The 25476-nt window shown below is 37.5% G+C and overlaps 2 protein-coding genes across 2 annotated transcripts; both read left to right on the plus strand.

Moving 5' to 3' along the window:
• Nucleotides 1–9780: 9780 nt before the first annotated feature.
• Nucleotides 9781–11710, plus strand: LOC149233016 (caffeoyl-CoA O-methyltransferase-like). The gene is made up of 5 exons (XM_089376630.1): nt 9781–10072; nt 10249–10328; nt 10410–10554; nt 10683–10814; nt 11030–11710. The coding sequence occupies exons 1-5, from the start codon at nt 10019–10021 to the stop codon at nt 11321–11323; spliced, it is 705 nt and encodes a 234-aa protein (XP_089232756.1). The 5' UTR covers nt 9781–10018; the 3' UTR covers nt 11324–11710.
• Nucleotides 11711–21156: 9446 nt separating this feature from the next.
• Nucleotides 21157–23049, plus strand: LOC149233017 (caffeoyl-CoA O-methyltransferase-like). The gene is made up of 5 exons (XM_089376631.1): nt 21157–21454; nt 21633–21712; nt 21794–21938; nt 22067–22198; nt 22370–23049. The coding sequence occupies exons 1-5, from the start codon at nt 21401–21403 to the stop codon at nt 22661–22663; spliced, it is 705 nt and encodes a 234-aa protein (XP_089232757.1). The 5' UTR covers nt 21157–21400; the 3' UTR covers nt 22664–23049.
• The last annotated feature ends 2427 nt before the right edge of the window (nt 23050–25476 follow it).

Consider the following 25476-nt stretch of genomic DNA (forward strand, 5'->3'; position numbering starts at 1 on the left):
TATAAATACAAATTATTTATTTTCTAATATATTAATAAGTATAAAATTAAGTAATTTAATTAGAGAATTAATAATAACTTAATTTCAATGACAGTGAATTTTTATAGACTAAACTATTAAAATTTATAATTTTATTTTTTTAGATTAAAAAAAAAATTGTTTTCTTTATCTATAATATTTTTATAATCATTTAATTTTTCAAAATAATTTAATAAGATATAGAAAATAATATATTTTAAAAAAACAACTATAGCTATTGAAAATGTCTATAGAAATAGATTTTTATATTATGTGAGGGACTCATAAGACTATTGTTGTGGTTCAGTAGGACTAGATTCTCCACTATCACAATGAAGTATTACAATTAACAAAATATATCAATTTACCAATTAGTAAAGGCCTACTCTAACTTATAGATGAAATGATTTTTTTTAGGATGGTTAATTTTAATCAAAATCCCACAATTTTTTTAAAAACTTGAGTTTAAATTGTTTAATCTACATAATTGGAGTGCCCCGGGCCATTAGTAAAACCTAAATTGACTAAATTCTAAATTTTAACACTAACATGAATTCAACTTTTTTACTTTAACTTAACTAATCCATTAGTAAACCTAAATTGACTAAATTCTAAATTTTAACACTAACATGAATTCAGTGTTTTTACTTTAATTTAGCTATAACATTTGTTTTAATTAAATTTCAAGTAAATTTTAGCTTGTAACTTTTCAATAAGCATCCAATTATAAAACAATGATGAGTGTAGTATTAAAAGAATACATTGATGTGCTTCTTTTTAACAAAAAATCATCAAATACAAATTTCCAATTATATTTGCAAAAAATAGTAAAGTTGCACATGGGAGAACATGCTAAGCATATATAAATTTACATTAATAATAAAGAACATGAAATAGTACTTGGTAAATTTACATTAATAATAAAGAACATGAAATAGTACTTGGTTCATATCTTTCAAAATTCAATAATTAAACTAACCGACAGGGGAACGCTAGTTATGCAGCGTAGTTTAAAATTACATATATAATTTAAAATGATTATTTAAAATCACATATGTAATTTAAAAAGATTTATTAATGGTATATGAGAGATATATTCTTATTTTTACATTATATTTTTGTGTAAAGGTCAATTAGGTTTTTGTGTCAATTTAACCACATATGATAGATTTTACACTATTAATGAAAGATTAATATTCAAAATGATAAGATGTTTGTAATACGAATAAATATAAAATTTCTCATATTTTTTTTTTTTGTAAGCTAATGTAGGACCTTTGATTTTCTATTTAACCGGGTTGAAAAAAATACAAACGTTTGGTGACCTCAACCCGCCCGGAAGGGAAACCGGGTCTGTTGGCCACCTTAAGTCTTTATACGCCGACCAAAAACAAAAAAGGCTAAGTCTGCAAATCCATGCCAAATACACTTCATTTTCAAAATTGTTGATCTGGTTTCCTATCGACATAATCAACTTAAAACAGAACAAAAAGGAGAACTAGTTCTCAGAGGACTAACAAAGAAAACCATTTGCATAATCTGGAAGGTTTAGTCTACCATGATCTCAGGCTTGATCTCTTCTTCTCGGGGCGTTGTTGCTATCTTCTTCAGTTGTTGTTGTATATCTTCCAGCTTACTGTCCTACATCAACAAAGTAATTTGGAGGTTTTTCATCTCCCTCCTCAGATTTGGTATTCCCTGAGCCATTTCTGCGATCTCCACTGCTACCTGCTCCATTGCCTTTGCCAATAACCACTTCACCACCCAGTATACCTAAAGGGCCTGTTTGTATAAGGACATGCGTCCCCTTGTATTGCCTGGGTCAGGGATCAGGTGACCCCAATCCTCCATCTCCGGGTCCGACTCATCCTGCATAGCATTGTTTTCCAATTCCTGAATAAGTCTACGTATGTCTGCATCGGTGCCTTTGTTATAGGCCTTCTTTGCCTCCTGCACCATACGCTTCATTGTTTTTCGACCCTGTCTGTAACGTCCTGCATTCTACCCGGAGTGCGAGAGCGTTCGAGCGATGTGCGACCATGGGCAAGCGACCGGTTAGAGGGCGAGCTGTGGTTGTGCGACGGTATGCGACGATAGCTGCGGTTGTGCGAGCTCTTCCAAATGTGCGATGACACTTATGCGCACATATGAGGAGAGCGTTGAGTACATATATGCACCTTGGAGCGTGGAGCAAAGTGTTGGAGGCCGACATGGTTATGGGCGTTCTAAGGGGTGTGCACAAGGCGTTGGGCAAGTCGGCTGGGCGCCAGACTTAGCCCCAAGCCTTGGTATATATTGCTGAGCGTATGGAGTCATTCAAACATCGAACAATCACTTGATAACTTCGCACAAGAAGGAAGTGCGTAGTTCTAGTGCGCAGAAGACAAGAAGTGAAGGTGCACATCTCATGCGCCGTTCTTGGGTGAGTCGCATGGTGAAAGAAGTCGCACTTGGTGTTAGGCGAAGGTGTGGGCGAAGGTGCGCCCGGTGGTTGGGTGAGGCGCGCACGGTGAACGTGTGGCGCCCGATTTGTGCGAAGGCTTGGCGTGGGTGTCTTGGTGGCTCGGGTGAGCGCCCGCCCATCGTGCAAGTGTGCACGAAGTCTTGTTGGTGTGTTGGGTTGTAAACGAGAGTGTGTCTCGGGTAGAGGCGCCCGTGTGTGGCGACTTGGAGGCGCGCCCAAGTTGGGCAAACAACACGATTGTGCGACGAGGTGAACGAAGGGTTGGAGAGTCGTGTGGCGACCATGCGGAGGTGCCGACGAGCTGGGCAACCGAGTTTGCCGAAGTTGTGAAAATTGACTAAGTGTAAATTTGGGGTTTCCCAAGATTTAACTTGTACATTGTAAAAGTGAAGATTGTATAATATATTGATTCGGGCAGACTCATAGTGCAGGGAGTTGCCCCTCCCTTTATATTGTTGTGCATTTCTCTTGTATAATGCTATTGATAATGAATGTGTATGGGTATTCATTGGTATAAAGGATAAACATAATAATACTTGGTTGCGAAACACAAACTAAGTAGGAAAAGTTGAATGTTAGGCGTAGTCCACGAACATAAGTATTGGTGAAAAGAAAGTGTTCGGTGGTGCCGCACCTCGCTATAAGCAGTTGGAAGACTACCGCAGGTGTAGGGGCGTGACAGTTGGTATCAGAGCTCGGTTGGAGCTGGTGAGCAAGGTTGCTCGTGATGAAGTGACAGTGGAAGCAGGTACTTGCAGGTGAAGGAAGCTAGTTTCACATACAAGTGGAACAAGGGCCGGTTCATGGTTGCAGGGAACTTGGTGAAGCTGGTGAATGGTGAAACAGGTTTAGCAGAGGTGAAGCTTAGTGCTTGGACCAAGCTGAACGACAAGGCATGGCATGTTTGGAAAAATGCAAATGGAAGCTCTTGCTTACCTTATACATGTTGAAGCGGATGAAAGAAGAGAATACCCGGATTCGAAAGGAGCTTGAAGTCTTGGAAAAAAATGTTGAAGACGAACTTCTTCAACTTGGTTGGACAATGGAGCAAGATGAAGTTGCAAATTGTGCTAACAAGGAAGAGGAAGTCGTGATGATTGAGGATGTTGCAAATGTGACAATGATGGAGGATGAACTTGAGATTGATTAAGTTGGACCAGGATCGTGCAATTTGCAGACATGGATGGATGAGGATACTCACATGGAGGAACCTCATGGTGATGATGAAGTAAGTATTGATACTTGTGTTTCACTTGAGCATTTGGTAGATGGACCGTATGCAGATAAGGGCAAAATCAATTTGCCGATGCTAAGGAGGATCTTACCATGGATGTCTATGATGAGACTTTGTATGGAGAAGCAAGGATTGTTGACTATTGCAAGACTTGTTGGGGTTGTTTGTGACCTTGTGGTATAAGGTACAAAGGCCCATGATAAGGGAGGAACATGATGATCGTTGTGGAGGATTGGGTCATGCTCTAGCCACATGAAGAATTGGCTAAGTGCCCGGCATGAATCATGGACAGATTGAAGGGCATACACGTGGGTACGATGATGCTTGGGTGGACTTCTCATGGTCGAGACCAAGAGATAGTCTTGGTGGAACCTTCAGTGGAGGAGCTATGATGGAGAGACTCATGTGATGATGATATGGTTGGGTGACCGAGTTCACTAGACCGAAGATGCAGACTTGGATGAAGATGACCGATTGTTGTGATGGGTCTACTTGGTTGGACTACATGGGCAACTTAGTCATGGACATCAGGTTGGAGACATGGAGCATGGCAGTCTTATGCAGGGACATTGTGCAGGAGCACTTGTAGAGGTGTCACTTATGGGCATCCAATGAGGAGTGCCAAGGCAGGGATGTTGTGCAGATGGATTTGCTGATGTGACATGGAGATGTTTTGCTTATGAGCCGATGGAGAGGTTGTGCACTCTTGTACAACAAGGCCATGGACTTGGATGGAGTTGTGAGCAGACTATGGAGCATTCTTACTACATGGAGAGCTGAGGCATCTTGCAGAGACCTTTGGGCCGAGACTTGTATGCTTGCTAGGATGTTGGTTGGGGATGGTTTATGGAGCTCATGATGACATGAGATTGTTGTGACTTCTAGAGGGACTTCATATATGGTGGACTTGGAGGATCTAATGCATTGAGGAGCTGAGGTCAGGGACTTTGATGCAGGTGCATACTTTCAAGTACATGCATAGGTATGGCTTGAAAGAGTGACTTGATGTGGAGGATCGATATGAGACACTTTGGAGTGATGGAGTTACAACGTTGATGATGCCTTGGTGGCTACACTTGGGCATGGGTTGAGCCGAGACTCAACCACTTTTGACACATGGGAGCTGATTGATCTATGATCATGGGCAGCACATGGATAGATGAGACAGGTGCATACTTGTTTCTATGGCAGACTTGAGGGATGGCACATTGCAGATATGATGGAGGTTGCTTCATGGACTTGGATGTGCCACATCGAGAATCGAAGATTGATGAGATGGTCTCTTCATATGGAGATACACACATGGATGATGTTGGGATAGATGTGGTTGATTTCATGTAGCACATTGACACCAAACATCATGGACAACATGTTGCAGATGAGATGAGGACTACTTCATGGACCTGAGCATGGCTTACTTATATGGAGATGGATTCTTGATCGAGTTGAGGATGTGACATGATGTTTTGAGAAACGACTGATGGTGGCATGAGGATGTGCATTCTCATGGTTTGGGCGTGACGATTGGATTAGCTACCCAACTAGTTCAGACATGGGGGTTAACAGTGTGCAGAGATGTGTTAGCATTTGTTGGAGTATCATGGCAGCAGTTCACATGATGACACATGATGAGGTCGACACAAGATGTTGCAGTGGGCATGTAGCTTGGATGGAGGGACCAGCCTTCCATGATGGAGAGCAGCATGTGGAGATTGTGACAGGGTGATCGATGGTCATGGATTGAGATGATCTCTGATGTATGACATACCGATGAGGTGTATACCTTGGTATGGTGATCTTGGTGACAGATGGTTGCCGAGGCAAGACATGGTGGAGACAGTGGTTCTACATATGTTGCAGAGATGTTTACAGTATGTGGAGGAGTTGACATCATGGATATTGATGATCTTGGTGGATGGCTACCAGCTTGATATGTTGTCGAGGACGACAACGACTTCAGGTGGAGGAGGATGTAACGTCCTGCGTTCTACCCGGAGTGCGAGTGCGTTCGAGCGATGTGCGACCATGGACGAGCGACCGGTTAGAGGGCGAGCTGCGGTTGTGCGAGCTCTTCCAAATGTGCGATGACACTTATGCGCACATATGAGGAGAGCGTTGAGTACATATATGCACCTTGGAGCGTGGAGCAAAGTGTTGGAGGCCGACATGGTTATGGGCGTTCTAAGGGGTGTGCACAGGGCGTTGGGCAAGTCGACTAGGTGCCAGACTTAGCCCCAAGCCTTGGTATATATTGCTAAGGGTATGGAGTCATTCAAACATCGAACAATCACTTGATAACTTCGCACAAGAAGGAAGTGCGCAGTTCTAGTGCGCAGAAGACAAGAAGTGAAGGCGCACATCTCATGCGCCGTTCTTGGGTGAGTCGCACGGTGAAAGAAGTCGCACTTGGTGTTGGGCGAAGGTGCGCCCGATGGTTGGGTGAGGCGCGCACGGTGAACGTGTGGCGCCCGATTTGTGCGAAGGCTTGGCGTGGGTGTCTTGGTGGCTCGGGTGAGCGCCCGCCCATCGTGCAAGTGTGCACGAAGTCTTGTTGGTGTGTTGGGTTGTGAACGGAAGTGTGTCTCGGGTAGAGGCGCCCGTGTGTGGCGACTTGGAGGCGCACCCAAGTTGGGCAAACAACACGATTGTGCGACGAGGTGAACGAAGGGTTGGAGAGTCGTGCGGCGACCGTGCGGAGGTGCCGACGAGCTAGGCAACCGAGTTTGCCGAAGTTGTGAAAATTGACTAAGTGTAAATTTGGGGTTTCCCAAGATTTAACTTGTACATTGTAAAAGTGAAGATTGTATAATATATTGATTCGGGCAGACTCATATTGCAGGGAGTTGCCCCTCCCTTTATACTGTTGTGCATTTCTCTTGTATAACGCTATTGATAATGAATATGTATGGGTATTCATTGGTATAAAGGATAAACATAATAATACTTGGTTGCAAAACACAAACTAAGTAGGAAAAGTTGAATGTTAGGCGTAGTCCATGAACATAAGTATTGGTGAAAAGAAAGTGTTCGGTGGTGCTGCACCTCGCTATAAGCGGTTGGAAGACTACCGCAGGTGTAGGGGCGTGACACTGTCTCTGTCATGTTGGCGAGGGTGCTTTAGAATCTTGATTGTCGGGTTGTCGTGCTCTCCCTCTGCCCCTGCGACCTGTTCCTCTGCCTGAGCGAAGCTATCTGCCCCTGGTAGCTGCCTGGCTCCCCTGCCCAACCTCGAATGAGACGTTCCCTGTGAATTCCTCTCTGTCGGACTCCTTAACTTTCCTATCCTGATCTATTCCTTCTCCCTGTTGCTCTTTCTCAGGCGTTTTGGCCATCCCCACTCCTCCTTTCCTGGAAAGAAATTGGTCTTTATGCGCAGGGGGTCTCTCTTCCTCCCAGGCCCTCAGATTTTCTGTCTCCAACTGACCCTTCTCTGTGTTGACCTATGATCCTTGCATGCCTTTATCTTGTCTCATCTGCCTACCTGTCTTATTCACGTCGACTACAGCCCTTCTCATTCTCCCTGCCATTGCCTTCTGCCGCTTTCTAAAACGAATAGCAGGGATTACCTGCGAGCTGCTCACTTCCTTCATCGCCCTCCTTTGCATCATACTGCCTTCATCTCTGCCCTTACCTGCTTTTATTGTTCTGTTGCCACTTACCCGACGTCCCATCATCTGAACGCCGTTGATCCCTACTCCTTCTTCTTTCATTATTCTGCAGCGTCCTCGCCTTGGGTTTCTATCATACCTGCAAGCCGTCTCAGCGTCCTGTGGGATGATTAAATTGAGAGGTGGGTTATATTGCCACCTTCCCACCTCCATCATAATCCCACGCTTCACCCTTCTGTCCACCCTGATCCGGGGCTCCATAAAATTTCTCATATTTACAAACCAAGGTATAATAGAAATTTATGATAGGACTTCTATACCAAAGTCTAATAATAAGATTTTCATAAGATCATATCCACAAATTATAAAAAACCAAATGTAAACTATTAATGATTATTTCTATGTTGAAATACAAATAATGTTAATTTACAAAATTTAATAATACATTTAATTACAATTTAAAATTAATCTAATTATAACATTTTAAAATTTAATCTTTGTGTTTTTATTGTTTTTTACTTTAATTTAGCGATATTTAAACTAATGACTAGTTACTATATAGCCTTTGTTTAATTTCAATTTTAATTTTATTTGATCTTAAATTTTTTATTTTTTTATTTCAAATATTAAACCAAAAAATCAATGATGAAAAGCAACCGTCAAATTGCCTACATAATCAAACACGCTGATAAATATCCCAAATAAATATAACATTAAGTACTCATGCTGACAAATATCCTAATAAATATTGAATTAAATTAAAAATAAAAATAAAATAAATTTAAGGGACCTAGATATGGCGTGGTCTTGTGAGGTGGAGAAATTGCTCGAACAATGAAAAGTGGTCAGGCAAAAAATTTCAAAAAATATTGTATAGGTAGTGTTTGAATCGTGTTTTTTATGGTGGAAATGGATTCAACACCATCAAAAACATTTAAAACACCTAAAATCTTGAAGTTTAACAAATATAACTTGGATTTACAAAAATCCTGACCAGATTTTCTTTAAATATGATTGGAATTTCCATAACTTTCTTGACCATTTTTCCAGCGAATTAGACTACTGCCAGCCATAGGTATCCAACCCACAAAACCTCATTCACTGAAGTTTTTTTTTTTATAACCAATGGTGGAGTTTTGTGGCAGGGCGCTTCGCATTTGCCGGGGAACATCGCGCGAGTAAAGGCAGGGAAATTGGAACCCGTGACCACGTGAAGTTAAATTCATATCTAATTGATGGGGTTGGCACCGGTGACCACGTGAAATTAAATTCACATCTAATTGATGGACAAAATTACAATGATAAACTTCCAACAATGAAGTTTTTTTTATAACAGCTTTTTTATAACCAATGGTGGAGTTTTGTGGCAGGGCGCTTCGCATTTTCCGGGGAACATCGCGCGAGTAAAGGCAGGGGAATTGGAACCCGTGACCACGTGAAGTTAAATTCACATATAATTGATGGGGTTGGCGCCTGTGACCACGTGAAGTTAAATTCACATCTAATTGATGGACAAAATTACAATGATAAACTTCCAACGATGCACCACCTGCTACGTTCACAGGTTAAAAAACCGTGATTTGCTACGCGTAAGTTACAACTTTTCAATATCTTATTTTCATCTCTGTGGATGCAGCTTTTGCCTGGTGGGGTGCCAAAAATCTCTCCGATCCATTCTGCCCATCACCATCTGGTCACTTTGGAGGTGGCGGAATCTGAAAATTTTTGAAGACTCTTCTCTTCCTGCTAAATTTGTCCTATCATCTGTGTCTGCTCTTTACCTCCCGATCAGCTGAATGTTTCCTATGGGTTTTGGTTTTCTTCTCAAAATACTGTAAAACAGGTTCATGTTTTCATAAAGGTTATCTGCTACATGGTTTTTCAGATGCTATCTACCGGAACTATAAGGTGGTTTTGGTTTTTCTTCACAAAATACTGTTAAACAGGTTCATGTTTTCATGATGGTTATCTGCCACATGGTTTTTCAGATGCTACAGGACCATCTGAACTTTTTGTCTGTATATCTCCTCAATATAATATCAAAATTTTCTTTCTAGAAAAAAAACCTTTGCATTCATATTAAAAATATTTTCCTGCCTCCAAGACTTTTGGTACCTTTCTGCCGTTTACCTATTTCGAGAGGGCAACACAGTGTGCGCAAAGGGGCAAGTTTTATTTATTATGTTATTGAGTCATAAATGAGTAGGGTAGTATACGATAGTACTTTGATAAAAGCTTACTTTCTCTCACACTTATTACAATTCATACTACGCTAGAAATTTAAGCCAATTTTATTTACTATGCTATCAATCCATAAATATTCGGACCACCAAATAAACAAATATATTATCCAGCTGTAACCCTACACAATTATAACTTAATAACATAATCCCACACGTCCTACACAATTATAACTTAATAACATATATGTAGGTAGAGGTTGAATGGAACGCTTTACACATGTAAGGCAACAACCCTTCCCGGTTAGGGTTTGGTGGTCTAGACTACGCTGAACTTTCTAATCCTTGACACCTTTATCTACACCATCTCCATTCGACAAAAGTTGACCCTGCCAAATTTTTCTTCTTGTTCTCGCATTTGTGGATCTGCTATGGTTTTCAGTCAGCTGTAGTAAAGGTGAAGGCGGACTCATCCCAGGTACAGGAGCAGAGTAAGGTTGCCCTCCATCACAAAATGGACCATAAAATGGGCCATAAAAGTATTTTGCAGAGTGATGCGCTTTATCAGGTTAGTCTCACCATCAAGGGCCTTTTTGGTTTTCATAGAGTTTTCATGGTGTAGTCTATTTCTGTAACTATGTTTTTTGGGTTAGTTTTGAGATGTATACCTTAGAATTTGCTCCAAGTAAAAAAATTTAGTTGAAAAAAAAACCAACTTAAATGTTTATTGGGCTAATAATGCAGTATATATTGGAAACGAGCGTGTACCCTCGTGAGCCCGAGCCATTGAAAGAGCTTCGGCAGGCGACTGCAAAAATTCCCTGGTAAAACCCACCTATCTCTCTGTGTCTTAGGATTTCTCGAGATGGATGAACTGCAAATAATCACTTTTCATGGTGTCACAGGAACTTTATGGCCATTCCTCCCGATGAGGGTCAATTTCTGAGCCTTCTGCTGAAGCTGATAAATGCCAAGAACACCATAGAGATTGGGGTGTACACCGGGTACTCACTTCTCAGCACAGCCCTTGCTTTACCTGATGACGGGAAGGTAAGGTACACAGACTCCATGTAATCAAGGAGAGAACTCAGAAGTATTAATTTAATAAGTGGATTTGCCCAACAATAAACCTTATACTTCTATGGGGGAGAATTAATTGATGAATGTTAGCGTGACAGATACTAGCGATGGATACTGATAGAGCGACTTATGAGATCGGGCGACCTATCATTGAAAAAGCTGGAGTTGCCCACAAAATTGACTTCAGAGAGGGCCCTGCTCTGCCATTTTTGGATGAAATGATTAAAAATGTATGTAGTATGGTTTTTTTTTTTAATATTTTAAAATTTTTGATGATTTTGAGAATATTTTGGAATTTGATAGTAAAAAAATAATAATAAATCTTTGTTTATTCTAATTTTCACATTCTAAAATATTCCCTAATCTACTATAGTTCGAAAAAAAAAAAGTTCTGGGCATGAAAAATTTAGCCTAATCAATTGAGTGAGCATGTGCTGTTGTGCAGGTTGGGATGCACGGATCGTTTGATTTTGCGTTTGTGGACGCGGACAAAGGGAACTATCTGAACTACCATGAGCGGCTGATCGATCTGGTGAAGATCGGGGGAGTGATTGCGTATGACAATACTCTGTGGAAAGGAACCGTTGCGGGTCCCCCCGAAGATGAGATGAATGAAGGGTTCAAAAAAGTGAGAGTTTTCACATTGGAAGTGAACAAGGTGCTTGCCGCTGATCCCCGCGTCGAGATTGCCCAAATCCCAGTCGCCGATGGAATCACACTGTGCAGGCGTCTCTCCTGAAGTTTATTCAGCGATCAGCTCTCAGTATGCTGTGGATGTTGGGCTAAAAGTCTTGAGCCCTGACAGTCAGAAATTCTATCCATAGAAATTGTTTTCTAAATTTTGTGGTATAATTTGTTTGCTAAATTAGTAAGTGTAATATTTAATGTAGTATTTATTTTGATATTTGTCAGCGAACAGACAATTTGTTAAAGAAGTCTTATTATTAATTTTGGCTTTTCGAGTTTAGAATCAATTTGCATAATCTCACAAGTATTCAAATCTCCAGAGGTGTTACTCACAAACCATCTAGTGTAAGAGGAACAGCGTCTAGAATTTTAACGTATGGAATTGATTTGCAGCAATCCCATCAATATCCAGATTAAGTTTTTAATGCTATAATGTTTAGAATGGATTTGCAATAATCTCACTAATATTTGATTTAAATACTTAATGCTATATTTATTGAGATATTTGGCAACTTGTGCGTATGTAATCTCCGAGTTGCTTCCCATCATCGACTCTTTGATTTAATATTTGAAATAAAAATAGAAAATTTCAAAGTTGCTTTCCATTATCGACACTTTGATTTAATATTTGAAATAAAAAATAAAAAAATTAAGATCAGAAGAAAATCAAATTGAAATTAAATCAACCAAAATAACATTTCATATTTATATTTGTTTTCACTATTAGATTTTTTTTATCATAAAGATGTTTTTTTAAAGAAATATAACTACTAAACATTTTTTATCTATAAAGAAAATGAAAAAATATAAAAATACCTATAAATAAATAAATGTGATATTATTATTTCTTATGCAATTTGAAATTGAATATGATTTCTATATACAAGTACGAGGCATTATTCAATGTTATTTTCATTTTTTTATTTTTAAGTTGGAAGTTATAATCTTTATATTTTATATTTAATTTTTTTTATTGATAATTTTTTTGGTAAGTTTATAATAGTTATATTGTTATCAAAAATATTGTACTAAGTTACAATTTTTTTTCATGTTTTTAACTTGAAAGTTTGATAGCAAAGTGTTATATGGCAATCTAAGTTTACACTGAAAATGATAAAAAGACTATTAAAAATTAATTTGTTATTGTATGGTGGTGTCTCATTGACCTTCATTCTACATGGGTGTTCTTGGTGGATTGGTGATTATGTTCTTTATCAAGGGCCCATGTTTGTACTTCAATGCTTGCCACCCCCATTGGGGTACTAATATCCTGACATTCTTGTTTTAAAGAGGAAGTGGGGAGCAAAGACCAAAAAGAGTGGGTGAATATAGAAAGTGTGACACAACCTTTATTGGCTAATTGATCTGAGAATTGATCAAATATGTCAGGGAATGGCAACTGCAATTCGAGGTAGGAGTTGTTCAATGACATTCAAGGTGCTTTCTAGTATCTAGCTATTAGCAATTTTAAGATAGGAGGATCCATACAAGAGCTTGGTGATTAGGGACATAACAAGATGAAAGTCACTTTCAAGGATTAGGTGAGAGAATTTTAGGGTGGAGGAAATTCTTAGCCCCATTTCAAGCTCTTTGAGTTCCACTGCATTATTTTTCTTGTGGCCAATGTAACTAGAAAACAAATGAATAAGCTCTCCTATGTCTAAGCGAAAGACTCCTTTGTAGCTTGCAGGACCATGCTTTCCTTTGTAGGCACCATCAAAGTTCAAATTGATAAAATTAAGGGAATGGGAGACTAGTGCAAGGGGGAGGAGGGAGTTAATAAGTGAGAGGGAGATGAGGGTTGGGTAGGGGAAGAGGGAAAATTAAGGCCAATGAGGATAGACACCTTAAAGTCTTCGAATTTCTAGTTTAAGGCCAACCAATTAGTTTCTTTGGTATTGCAAAGGAAGGGTTCCAGAGAGAGAGGCTGGAGTCTTGAGAGTTGCAGAAGATACATTGATTTCATTCTTTCTAGAGAATCTAGAGTACAAAGCCAGGTGCAAGACTCCAAGCCCTATTGAGCATGGTACTGCAAAATGAGGAAATAGGCCAATTATTGATCAAACCCAGGGGGCAAGACTCTGGTCGACAAAGTTTTCTAAAGAGATTGAAGAATTGGTTCTAAAGATCCTAGGCTAGTGGACAAGAGTGGAAAATATGTTCACAATTTTCTTCACTAGCTTGGCATAAGAAACAAAGTGAGGGACTAGCATAACCTCTAGAGAAAATATTATCCTAGGTTAATGTTTTTCTATGGAGGAGAAACCAGAGAAAATAAATATTCTTGTGCTAAAGCTTTTAATGCCAAATTTAGGACCATACATGCTGATTCAGAGTGTGAGTGTGAATGACGACTAGGAAGTAGGTTTCTTTGATGGTCAAAGAACCCTGTGGTCAATATCCCCAATGGAGTTTGTTCGAATCTTTAGATAAAGTGGATTTTCCGATGTAGAAATATTGCCTAAAAATGTTCAAGAGCTTGGCCTGATAAGAGGATGTCTTAGGAAGAGGGAGATTTCCATCAATGATAATTGGTATTTGGCGAAGCGCTTTCCTAGTAATCAAACACAATAATTTCCCCTCGAGATTACATAGCATAGTGTCTCTTGAATTTGTTTTTGGGTACTAGAGAGTTTAGGAAATTGATGCCGAGAATCATCATAGAAGCAAGCAGTTTTTCCATCCTTGACTTCCCAAAAGAAATGTTCTTGTACTATGCGTTTTCCTTTACAAGACATATTCTAGAAAGATGAACCTATTGGAAAGATAATATTTGTGGATGCGTTGTTCAATAGGAACATGATTGTTGTATTTACTACCATATTCTAGATAGATGAACCTATTGGAAAGATAGCTATGCAGATGCATTGTTTAGTAGGAATGTAATTGTTGTATTTACTAAACCATATTTTCTTCTATAAGTTTTGACCTTCTTGTAGCCAACACCACCAAAGTTTGGATCCTAGGATAGTGTTTAGAGTTTCTGGATCCTAGAGGTCCGAACCCCCCATTTTTTTGCAGTGACATAATATATCCCGAAATATGAGCGTCCATTTTTTCTCTTTTTTCTCTCCTCCCCATAGGATTGTTCATGAGAGGACTTTGATTTGATGAGGGATGCTTTTGGTAGCAAGGGTGGAGAGAATATACATGGGTAAGGCATGTAAGACGGATTTAAGGATGATATTTCTGCTAGCTATATTGAGTGAACAAAAAGTCCAACTATCTAATCGATTGGTAAAATTTTGAATGATTTTAGGCCAAATTTTAGTAAATAAGGAATTGGTAACTAAAGGGGCACCTAGTTAGGTGGTGGGTGAGGTGCTTTTCTTGAAGCCCAAGAGATTAGTGAGATGACATCAAATGGTGAGGGGAGTATTGAAGAAGATCTTGGACTTTTGAGAATTATGTCCATGCCCAAAATAGCCATGAAACCATTCAGGACTTCGCAAAGGGCTAACGGTTCTCGAATAGTTGGAACACCGTTGAGCATTGTATCATCCACAAATTGATGGTGCGAGGCTTTCTCATTATAGTTGGAGAAACATAGACCCTTAATGGCACTAATTATAACAATTTATTATAAGTCCCATCCTAGCCTTTCGGCTACAATGATGAAGATAAAGGGGGAAGAGTTTTCCTTAATGCATTCCTGAAGAAGGGTTGAAGGCCTTAGAGGGAGAGCCATTAACTAAGATAGACAAGAAGGTAGAGGAAATGAGGGGAAGGAATCAAGGAGATCCAAGCATCCAAGAAACCAAACACTTTGAGATTTTGTGAAATGTAAGACCAACTAAGTTTATCAAAATACTTAGATAGATCGAGCTTGATGAGCATATCCACCTTTTATGAACGATGAAGGGAGTGAACTAGCCCTCAAACCATTATTATCCCATCCAAAAATTGTCTTCCTTCAACATAGTTTATCTTCTCTAGAGAGATGAATAATGGAAGAAGGGGTTTCAAACGATTGACAATGACTTTAGATATAAATTTGTAGATAGTGTTACAAAGGGCAATACGTCAAAAACCACTAGAGTCCTCTAAATTGGCTTTTTTTGTGCAAGTGTAAGAAAAGTAGTATTGAGGGCTAGTAGAATAGTCCTTATTGATAAAGATTCCTCCACAACTTTCTAGACATCATCTTTTATGAATGACCAACATGCTTGATAAAAATTAGAGGTAAAGCCATCAGACTTGGTGCTTTGTTTTCAACATATCAAAAATCACAACTTTCCCTTCATCTATGTTAACAAGGTGAAGGAGAGCCTCATTTTGCTCCAAATTGACTAAAGCATAGATGCAATAGATGATTTTAGTAATGAATCGATGAATTCAACTCTGGGAAGGGAAATTTTATATTAATTTTATTTAAAATGTTTGTAAATTTTAAAATTATAACTTTATACGGTTAATTTATAAAATTCAAATCTTTAAATTTTTAATTTTTAATTTATTTTTATATTGAAATACGTTTAAATAAAAAGTAAAGTACCACCGAGATCATACCATAAAAAATTATCCAAACTCCTTAAAAGCCCTATTTAAGGCTTACCTCCATGATCCAAGTACGTAGGAATTGGGAATGGCGTTGGCTATGGAGTATACGAGAAATCCCAAGCCAGCATGCTCCGAACAAATTTTCACTGAGAGCTCCTGCTGTCACCTTTCACAAAATCTAGAGGTTGCTATTCGAATATAGAGAAAATGGGCGATAGCAAATTGTAAAAATATAAGTAGGATGAATTGAAAGTTCAGATATTTTGTAAAAATATTTAAATTTTTGTAATTTTGTACGGTATTTATAAAATTTGGATAGTTTTGAGGTATACAATAATTTTATACTATAAAATTGGGCTTAATTATTTTTAAAAGAAATAGAAATTAGTGAATTTATTTTTGAAAAAAATATGAAAATTAATAATAATATTTTAATTTTAAGCTCAGCGTTATATTAAACACTAACACAATTATATAAATTTAATGGGCCGTAAAATCCATGATAAATATTAAAACAATTTTTTCACTTTACATTTCATATTACTAAAATTAGAAGAAAAAAAATCATAAAATTAACTAAATTATAAATTTATTTTAAATTATTATTATTGTTAATTATAAAAGAATTAATATATGAGTTAAACATAAATATATTTAAAAAATGTAACAATATTCTTAATTATGGAGATTCACCCCCACTTTGTCTTGGGATTCTTCAACTATATATAATACTTGTTACAATACCACGACCTATCAATACCATATGTCAAAAATCTATAATTCATTTCATATAACATTTTTTTATTAATCAATTTATTTAAAAGGGTGTCTACTTTTGATATAAATCTCAAATTTTTTATTTATGACATTAAAAAAAAAAACTTTTGATATTTCAAAAAGTACAATCTCTTGGTTGCGTAGCACCACACTTGATAATTTAAAAACCCATGCTAAGAATAAAATCCCAGATATTTCTTAGACCTTAAACATTTTTGAAGCTTAACTAAATCCTTATTAAATATGATCAAACAAATTAAAAGACAAAACAGACAACACATTACCATTAGACACCTCTAAGATGGAAACTAACCAAACATCTAATAGCAGAGCTTCCTTGGATAACATATCCACCATGGCATTATTTTCCCTGTATGTATGAAGAACTTGCACATCATCATATTGCTCCTGTAGCTGGTGGATTTTCCTTTGCCATGATTCTAAATGAAGGACCCTTAAGTCAACTCTTCCATTGAACCAGTCCACAAGGAATTTTGAATCCCCATACAATATGAATACTTTCATCTACTTACAAAGGGAAATCCTCATGGCACACCACATATCAAGGAGTTTAGCTGTAAAATTTGAGTCTTGGCCAATACCTTGTTTGCATTTAATCATCAAATTCTAGAAGAAGAAAATGATTATACCCACACCACAAACATCCCTTTGATTGGACCTATAAAATAAACCTCGTAGTATACTAGTCGATAAATCCACATATCTGATATGCATGATCTTCTTCCCTTTTAACAGTTTCACTTGCTCAAGATAAGACAATCTTGCATTATGTGCAATAACTTCAGAGAAAACCATAGTCTTCAAACAGACAACCGTTTCACCCTAGCCAAATTCCCCACAATACAAAGATCGAAAGGAATTTAAGGGAAGAGGAAATAAACCTTTGATTCCAAGTCCAGAGACACTCTTCAATTGAGCTTCCATTCCACCAGGCATCAAGGTTAAAACAAGAGAAAACTGCCTTCCAAACAGAAATTACAAAAGGATAATGAATAAATAAATGAGCAATAGACTCCTCATTCATCTGACATAGAACAAAAAATCCAAGACCTACCCATCCTCGCTTAACAAGAATATCCCAAGTCAATATTTTTCCTTCCAACAACAACCAAAGGAACTACTTGCATTAAGGTGGTCTTGTCCCTTCCATACTAATTTGTGCCACAATTTTGAAGAAGTAAGACGATTGTCTTGAATCAATGCATCATATCGAGATCTAGCTATTATTATTCCACTTTATTTATTCTTAGACCACCTAATGGTGCCTTCCTCATCCCGATTAGTTACAATACTAGCTTTACCCAAATTCAATACAAAAGAGCCCCATGCACTTACATAAACATGAGAAATGCCTAAATATTGAGTTGAAAACCACTCTTGACTATCTGAAGTTGCATCTACCCACCCGACGACATCAACGATAGTAATATAGCTTGAATGATTTAAAAACTCCACCAACCTATTAGAGATTTTATGGAAACCATTACATCTTATCCATGGGTCATGACTAAGAAGATATTTGTCCCTATTCTGGGAAATATTACATAAAGGACATTTCTCCAAAGCTTGTAGACCACTTAGCGAATTTATCTAAATTACAGAACCTCCCCTAGTCACTTTGGCTCTTACCTGAGCCAATTTAAAACTGACATGCATTTCAAATATTTCATCCTTGTTACCAGACTCCACAATTTATTGTGAAAAAGTAAATACCAACAACTCTTGGCTCCAAGTGCTAGTGTAAATTTATCCATATTATGTAAGCCCCAACTCCCTAGAGACTTCAGTAGTGTTGAAAATAGCAACAAGAAATGCTAAAAATAGCATTGTTATAGATAGCATTTCAAGATACATTCCAATTTTAATTAGTCCTTAAATTAAAATTGAGAATTAAAATTCGAATTTGATCTCAGCAGTTGTTTGTAAAATAATTAATTAATTCATCTTGAGTTAATTAGTTGGAGAAAATCAAACATGAAGTCTATGTGAATACATGCAACAGTTATCCCCTTGATTGAGGAATTTATCCCTTAATTAAGGAGATCAAGATGAGTTGTACTTTGAGTTGTAACTAGTTAGCCCAGTTAACTGAGTTAAGTCTAGTTAGATTAGTTCCAACAGTTTGTGGAACTGATTGTGAGTTCAGTTGGTCAATGCATGCATGTATGCAAGTACTGCACTTTAGATAACTGAATATTCTCTCATAAATAACTCATGCATGTCAGTTCAGACAGAGACCCAGTTGAGATCAAAGGATGGGACAGTGTACTATCAGTTGCAGGAATATTCCCATGAGGATATCTCTTGCATGCAGAGGGAATTCATTCCTTGAGGATTGCGCAGTTATTTCGGAGGTTAGAGTAGTGTGTGAGGACTTTCCTACATAATTACAAGCATAGAATTGTGACAATTCCTCCAAGCTGGAGTGAGTGGTGATTCCAAAGCAAGAACATTACAGGTAATCAATCAAACTGGCTACCGTTTTCGAAGAAGCTTGATTCTAATATAGCAACAAAGTGAGGAAGGCCAACTAGAGATTTTTATTGTTTAGGTATGGTGTAAAATCAGACGGAGCACTAATGGGACATGTTTGGAGTATTTGTCGGCTCATCACCCAAGTGCTCAATATATTAGTTAAGTTAAATATATAATATAGCTGTAGTCTAATTAACGAGGAATTGTCTAGAAAGTTATGGAAATTCCAGTTAAATTTAGAGAAAATCCAACAAAGATTTTTGTAAATCCAAGTTATAGTTTTTAAACTTCAAAATTTTAGGTGTTTTCGATAGTGCTTAATCCATTTCCACCATCAAAAACACGATTCAAATACTACCTCTACAAAAAAATTTGTCCAGATTCCGACCACTTTTCACTATCCAAAATTCCTCTGCCTCGATAGAGGACTCCTATACCATCACAAACAAGGCGTCGAAGATGTGATAGAAATCACTGTTATTAATTATGCAAGTACACGCAATCTTGTCGATCTGTCAGATATCTCTACGGAGATTTCTTGATACTAACAATCTCGTTATGTTACGACGAAAGGTTCTATACAAGTTGTCATGACCCTCCAAAACAAATAAATAAAAATATTCATAACCCATAAATCAATATTAACTTTTAGTATTAAGGGTTGGAAAATAGAGAAGTATTGCTTTCAACTATGTGCAGGTATAACATTGAATGTATTCTAGACTACTGCCGGCCATAGGTATCCAACCCACAAAACCTCATTCACTGAAGTTTTTTTTTATAACCAATGGTGGAGTTTTGTGGCAGGGCGCTTCGCATTTGCCGGGGAACATCGCGCGAGTAAAGGCAGGGAAACTGGAACCCGTGACCACGTGAAGTTAAATTCACATCTAATTGATGGGGTTGGCACCGGTGACCACGTGAAATTAAATTCACATCTAATTGATGGACAAAATTACAATGATAAACTTCCAAACAACGAAGTTTTTTTTATAACAGCTTTTTTATAACCAATGGTGGAGTTTTGTGGCAGGGCGCTTCGCATTTTCCGGGGAACATCGCGCGAGTAAAGGCAGGGGAATTGGAACCCGTGACCACGTGAAGTTAAATTCACATGTAATTGATGGGGTTGGCACCTGTGACCACGTGAAATTAAATTCACATCTAATTGATGGACAAAATTACAATGATAAACTTCCAACGATGCACCACCTGCTACGTTCACAAGTTAAAAAATCGTGATTTGCTACGCGTAAGTTACAACTTTTCAACATCTAAATTTCATCTGTGGATGCAGCTTTTGCATGGTGGGGGCCCCAAAAATTTCTCGGACCTATTCTGCCCATCACCATCTGGTCACTTTGGAGGTGGCGGAATCTGAACATTTTTGAAGACTCTTCTCTTCCTGCTAAATTTGTCCTATCATCTTTGTCTGCTCTTTACCTCCCGATCAGCTAAATGTTTCCTATGGGTTTTGGTTTTCTTCTCAAAATATTGTAAAACAGGTTCATGTTTTCATAAAGGTTGTCTGCTGCATGGTTTTTCAGATGCTATCTTCAGGAACTACTAGGTGGTTTTGGTTTTTTCTTCACAAAATACTGTTAAACAGATCATGTTTTCATGATGGTTATCTGCCACATGGTTTTTCAGATGCTACAGGACCATCTGAACTTTTTGTCTGTATATCTCCTCAATATAATATCAAGATTTTCTTTCTAGAAAAAAAAAAACTTTGCATTCATATTAAAAATATTTTCATGCCTCCAAGACTTTTGGTACCTTTCTGCCGTTTACCTATTTCGAGAGGGCAACACAGTGGGCAAAGGGGCCAGTTTTATTTATTATGTTATTGAGTCATAAATTAGTAGGGTAGTATACGATAGTACTTTGATAAAAGCTTACTTTCTCTCACACTTATTACAATTCATACTACGCTAGAAATTTAAGCCAATTTTATTTACTATGCTATCAATCCATAAATAGGCGGACCACCAAATAAACAAATATATTATCCAGCTGTAACCCTACACAATTATAACTTAATAACATAACCCCACACGTCCTACACAATTATAACTTAATAACATATATGTAGGTAGAGGTTGAATGGAACGCTTTACACATGTAAGGCAACAACCCTTCCCGGTTAGGGTTTGGTGGTCTAGACTACGCTGAACTTTCTAATCCTTGACACCTTTATCTACACCATCTCCATTCGACAAAAGTTGACCCTGCCAAATTTTTCTTCTTGTTCTCGCATTTGTGGATCTGCTATGGTTTTCAGTCAGCTATAGTAAAGGTGAAGGCGGACTCATCCCAGGTACAGGAGCAGAGTAAGGTTGCCCTCCATCACAAAATGGACCATAAAATGGACCATAAAAGTGTTTTGCAGAGTGATGCGCTTTATCAGGTTAGTCTCACCATCAAGGGCCTTTTTGGTTTTCATAGAGTTTTCATGGTGTAGTCTATTTCTGTAACTATGTTTTTTGGGTTAGTTTTGAGATGTATACCTTAGAATTTGCTCCAAGTAAAATTTTTTAGTTGAAAAAAAAAAACCAACTTAAATGTTTATTGGGCTAATAATGCAGTATATATTGGAAACGAGCGTATACCCTCGTGAGCCCGAGCCATTGAAAGAGCTTCGGCAGGCGACTGCAAAAGTTCCCTGGTAAAACCCACCTATCTCTCTGTGTCTTAGGATTTCTCGAGATGGGTGAACTGCAAATAATCACTTTTCATGGTGTAACAGGAACTTTATGGCCATTCCTCCCGATGAGGGTCAATTTCTGAGCCTTCTGCTGAAGCTGATAAATGCCAAGAACACCATAGAGATTGGGGTGTACACCGGGTACTCACTTCTCAGCACAGCCCTTGCTTTACCTGATGACGGGAAGGTAAGGCACACAGACTCCATGTAATCAAGGAGAGAACTCAGAAGTATTAATTTAATGAGTGGATTTGCCCAACAATAAACCTTATACTTGTATGGGGGAGAATTAATTGATGAAAGTTAGCGTGACAGATAATAGCGATGGATACTGATAGAGCGACTTATGAGATCGGGCGACCTATCATTGAAAAAGCTGGAGTTGCCCACAAAATTGACTTCAGAGAGGGCCCTGCTCTGCCATTTTTGGATGAGATGATTAAAAATGTATGTAATTTGGGGTATTTTTTTTAATATTTTAAAATTTGGTGATGAAAAATTCTAACTTTCACATTCTAAAATATTCCCTAATCTACGGTAGTTAGAAAAAAAAGGTTTAATGATTTGGTGATGAAAAATTTAGCCTAATCAATTGAGTGAGCGTGTGCTGTTGTGCAGGTTGGGATGCACGGATCGTTTGATTTTGCGTTTGTGGACGCGGACAAAGGGAACTATCTGAACTACCATGAGCGGCTGATCGATCTGGTGAAGATCGGGGGAGTGATTGCGTATGACAATACTCTGTGGAAAGGAACCGTTGCGGGTCCCCCCGAAGATGAGATGAATGAAGGGTTCAAAAAAGTGAGAGTTTTCACATTGGAAGTGAACAAGGTGCTTGCCGCTGATCCCCGCGTCGAGATTGCCCAAATCCCAGTCGCCGATGGAATCACACTGTGTAGGCGTCTCTCCTGAAGTTTATTCAGCGATCAGCTCTCAGTATGCTGTGGATGTTTGGCTAAAAGTCTTGAGCCCTGACAGTCAGAAATTATATCCATAGAAATTGTTCTCTAAATTTTGTGGTATAATTTGTTTGCTAAATTAGTAAGTGGTTAGGATATTTGTCAGCATAGGTCTTAGTGTGGGAGGAAACAAACCATTTGAAAATAAGTTTTATTATTAATTGTGGTTTTTGGAGTTTAGAATTGATTTCTAGTAGCTTTACAGGTGTTCAAATCTCTGGAGGCGTTACCCATACGCCCTTAAGAGAAACTGTCTAGAGAATTTTGATGTATGGAATTGATTTGTAGCAATCTCGAGCATTCAGAGTAAATATTTAATGCTATAATGTTTAGAATCGATTTGCAATAATCTCACTAATATTTAATTTAAATACTTAATACTATATTTATGGAGATATTTGATGTATGGAATTGATTTGTTGTAATCTCGAGTATTTAGATTAAATATTTAATGCTATAATGTTTAGAATTGATTTGCAATAATCTCATTAATATTTAATTTAAATACTTAATACTATATTTATGGAGATATTTGGCAACTTGTGTGTATGTAATCTCGGTTGCTTTCCATCATCGACTCTTTGATTTAATATTTGAAATAAAAAATAAAAAATTTCAGAGTTGCTTTCAATTATGGACACTTTGATTTAATATTTGAAATTAATAAAAAAAAAAAAAAATTAAGATTGGGAAAAATTAAAATTGAAATTAAATCAAACAAAATAACATTTCATTTTTATATTTTTTTTTCACAAAGATGTATTTTTATAAGAAATATAACTACTAAACATTTTATCATAAGGATGTATTTTTTAAGAAATATAACTATTAAACATTTTTATCTATAAAGAAAATGAAAAAATATAAAAATACATATAAATAAATAAATGTGATATATATATATATATATATATATATGCAATTTGAAATTGAATATGATTTCTACATACAAGTACGAGACATTATTCAATATTATTTTCATTTTTTTATTTCCAAGTTGGAACTTACAATCTTTAAATTATATATATATAATTTCTTTTTGGTAAGATTATAATAGTTATATTGTTATCAAAAATATTGTACTAAAGTACAATTTTTTTAGTTCATGTTATTTTTAACTTGAAAGTTTGATAACAAAGTGCTATATGACAAACCAAGTTTACACTGAAAATGATAAAAAGACTATTAAAAATTAAATTGTTGTTGTATGGTGGTGCCTAGTTGACCTTCATTCTACATGAGTGTTCTTGGTGGATTGGTGATTATGTTCTTTATCAAGGGCCCATTTTTGTACTTCAATGCTTGCCACCCCCATTGGGGTACTAATATCCTAACATTCTTGTTTTAAAGAGGAAGGGGGGCAGCAAAGACCAAAAAGAGTGGGTGAATATAGAAAGTGTGACACAACCTTTGTTGGCTAATTGATTTGAGAATCGATTAGTTCATTTGCAAATATGTCAAGGAATGGCAAGTGCAATTCGAGGTAGGATTTGTTCAATGAGATTCAAGGTGCTTTCTAGTATCTAGCTATTAGCGATTTTAAGATAGGGGGATCCATAGAAGAGCTTGGTGATTAGGGAAATAACAAGATGAAAGTGACATTTGAGGATTAGGTAAGAGAATTTTAGGGTGGAGGAAATTCTTAGACCCATTTCAAGGTATTTGAGTTCCACTACATTATTTTTATTGTGGCCAATGTAACTAAAAAACAAATGAATAAGGTCTCCTATGTCTAAGCTAAAGACTCCTTTGTAGCTAGCAAGACCATTCTTTCCTTTGTAGGCACCATCAAAGTTCAAATTGATAAAATTAAGGGAATGGGAGACTAGTGCAAGGGGGAGGAGGGAGTTAATAAGGGAAGGGGAGATGAGGGTTGGGCATGGGAAGAGGGAAAATTAAGACCAATGAGAATAAGCACCTTAGAGTCTTCGAATTTCTAGTTTAAGGCCAACCAATTAGTTTTTTTGATATTGCAAAGGAAGGGTTCCAAAGAGAGGCTAGAGTCTTGAGAGTTGCAGAAGATACACTGATTTCATTCTTTCTAGAGAAACTAGAGTACAAAGCCAGGTGCAAGACTCCAAGCCCTATTGAGGATGGTACTGCAAAATGAGGAAATAGGCCAATTATTGATCAAACCCAGAGGGCAAGACTCTGGTCGAGAAAGTTTTCTAAAGAGATTGAAGAATTGGTTCTAAAGATCCTACGCTAGTGGACAAGAGTGGAAAAGATGTTCACAATTTTCTTCACTAACTCAACATAAGAAACAAATTGAGGGACTAGCATAACCTCTAGAGAAAAGATTATCCTCGGTTAATGTTTTTCTATGCAGGATAAACCAGAGAAAATAAGTATTCTTGGGCTAAAGCTTTTGATGCCAAATTCAGAACCATACCTACTGATTCAGAGTGTGAGCGTGAATGACGGCTAGGAAGTAGGCTTCTTTGATGGTCAAATAACCCTGTGGTCAATATCCCCAATGGATTTTGTTCAAATCTTTAGATAAAGTGGATTTTCCGATGTAGAAATGTTGCTTAGAAATGTTCAAGAGCTTGGCTTGATAAGAGGATGTCTTGGGAAGAGGGAGATTTCCATCGATGATAATTGGTCTTTGGCAAAACGCGTTCCCACTAATCAAACACAATAATTTCCCCTCGAGATTACATAGCATAGTGTCCCTTGAAGTTGTTTTTGGGTATTAGAGAGTTTGGGAAATTGATGTCGAGAATCATCATAGAAGCGAGCAGTTTTTCCATCCTTGGCTTCCCA

Source organism: Pinus tabuliformis, chromosome J (genome assembly GCF_031772625.1).
Source record: "Pinus tabuliformis cultivar Carrire ecotype Pingquan chromosome J, CPIR1, whole genome shotgun sequence".
In the NCBI taxonomy this organism is placed as follows: Eukaryota; Viridiplantae; Streptophyta; class Pinopsida; order Pinales; family Pinaceae; genus Pinus; species Pinus tabuliformis.

Excerpts from the sequence above, each read along its gene's own strand:
- LOC149233016 (XM_089376630.1), top strand. The coding sequence starts at position 10,019 with ATGGACCATAAAATGGGCCATAAAAGTATTTTGCAGAGTGATGCGCTT. Across the intron at positions 10,073-10,248 it reads AGAGTGATGCGCTTTATCAG|TATATATTGGAAACGAGCGT; the intron begins GTTAGTCTCACC and ends CTAATAATGCAG. Across the intron at positions 10,329-10,409 it reads GCGACTGCAAAAATTCCCTG|GAACTTTATGGCCATTCCTC; the intron begins GTAAAACCCACC and ends ATGGTGTCACAG.
- LOC149233017 (XM_089376631.1), top strand. The coding sequence starts at position 21,401 with ATGGACCATAAAATGGACCATAAAAGTGTTTTGCAGAGTGATGCGCTT. Across the intron at positions 21,455-21,632 it reads AGAGTGATGCGCTTTATCAG|TATATATTGGAAACGAGCGT; the intron begins GTTAGTCTCACC and ends CTAATAATGCAG. Across the intron at positions 21,939-22,066 it reads CTTTACCTGATGACGGGAAG|ATAATAGCGATGGATACTGA; the intron begins GTAAGGCACACA and ends TTAGCGTGACAG.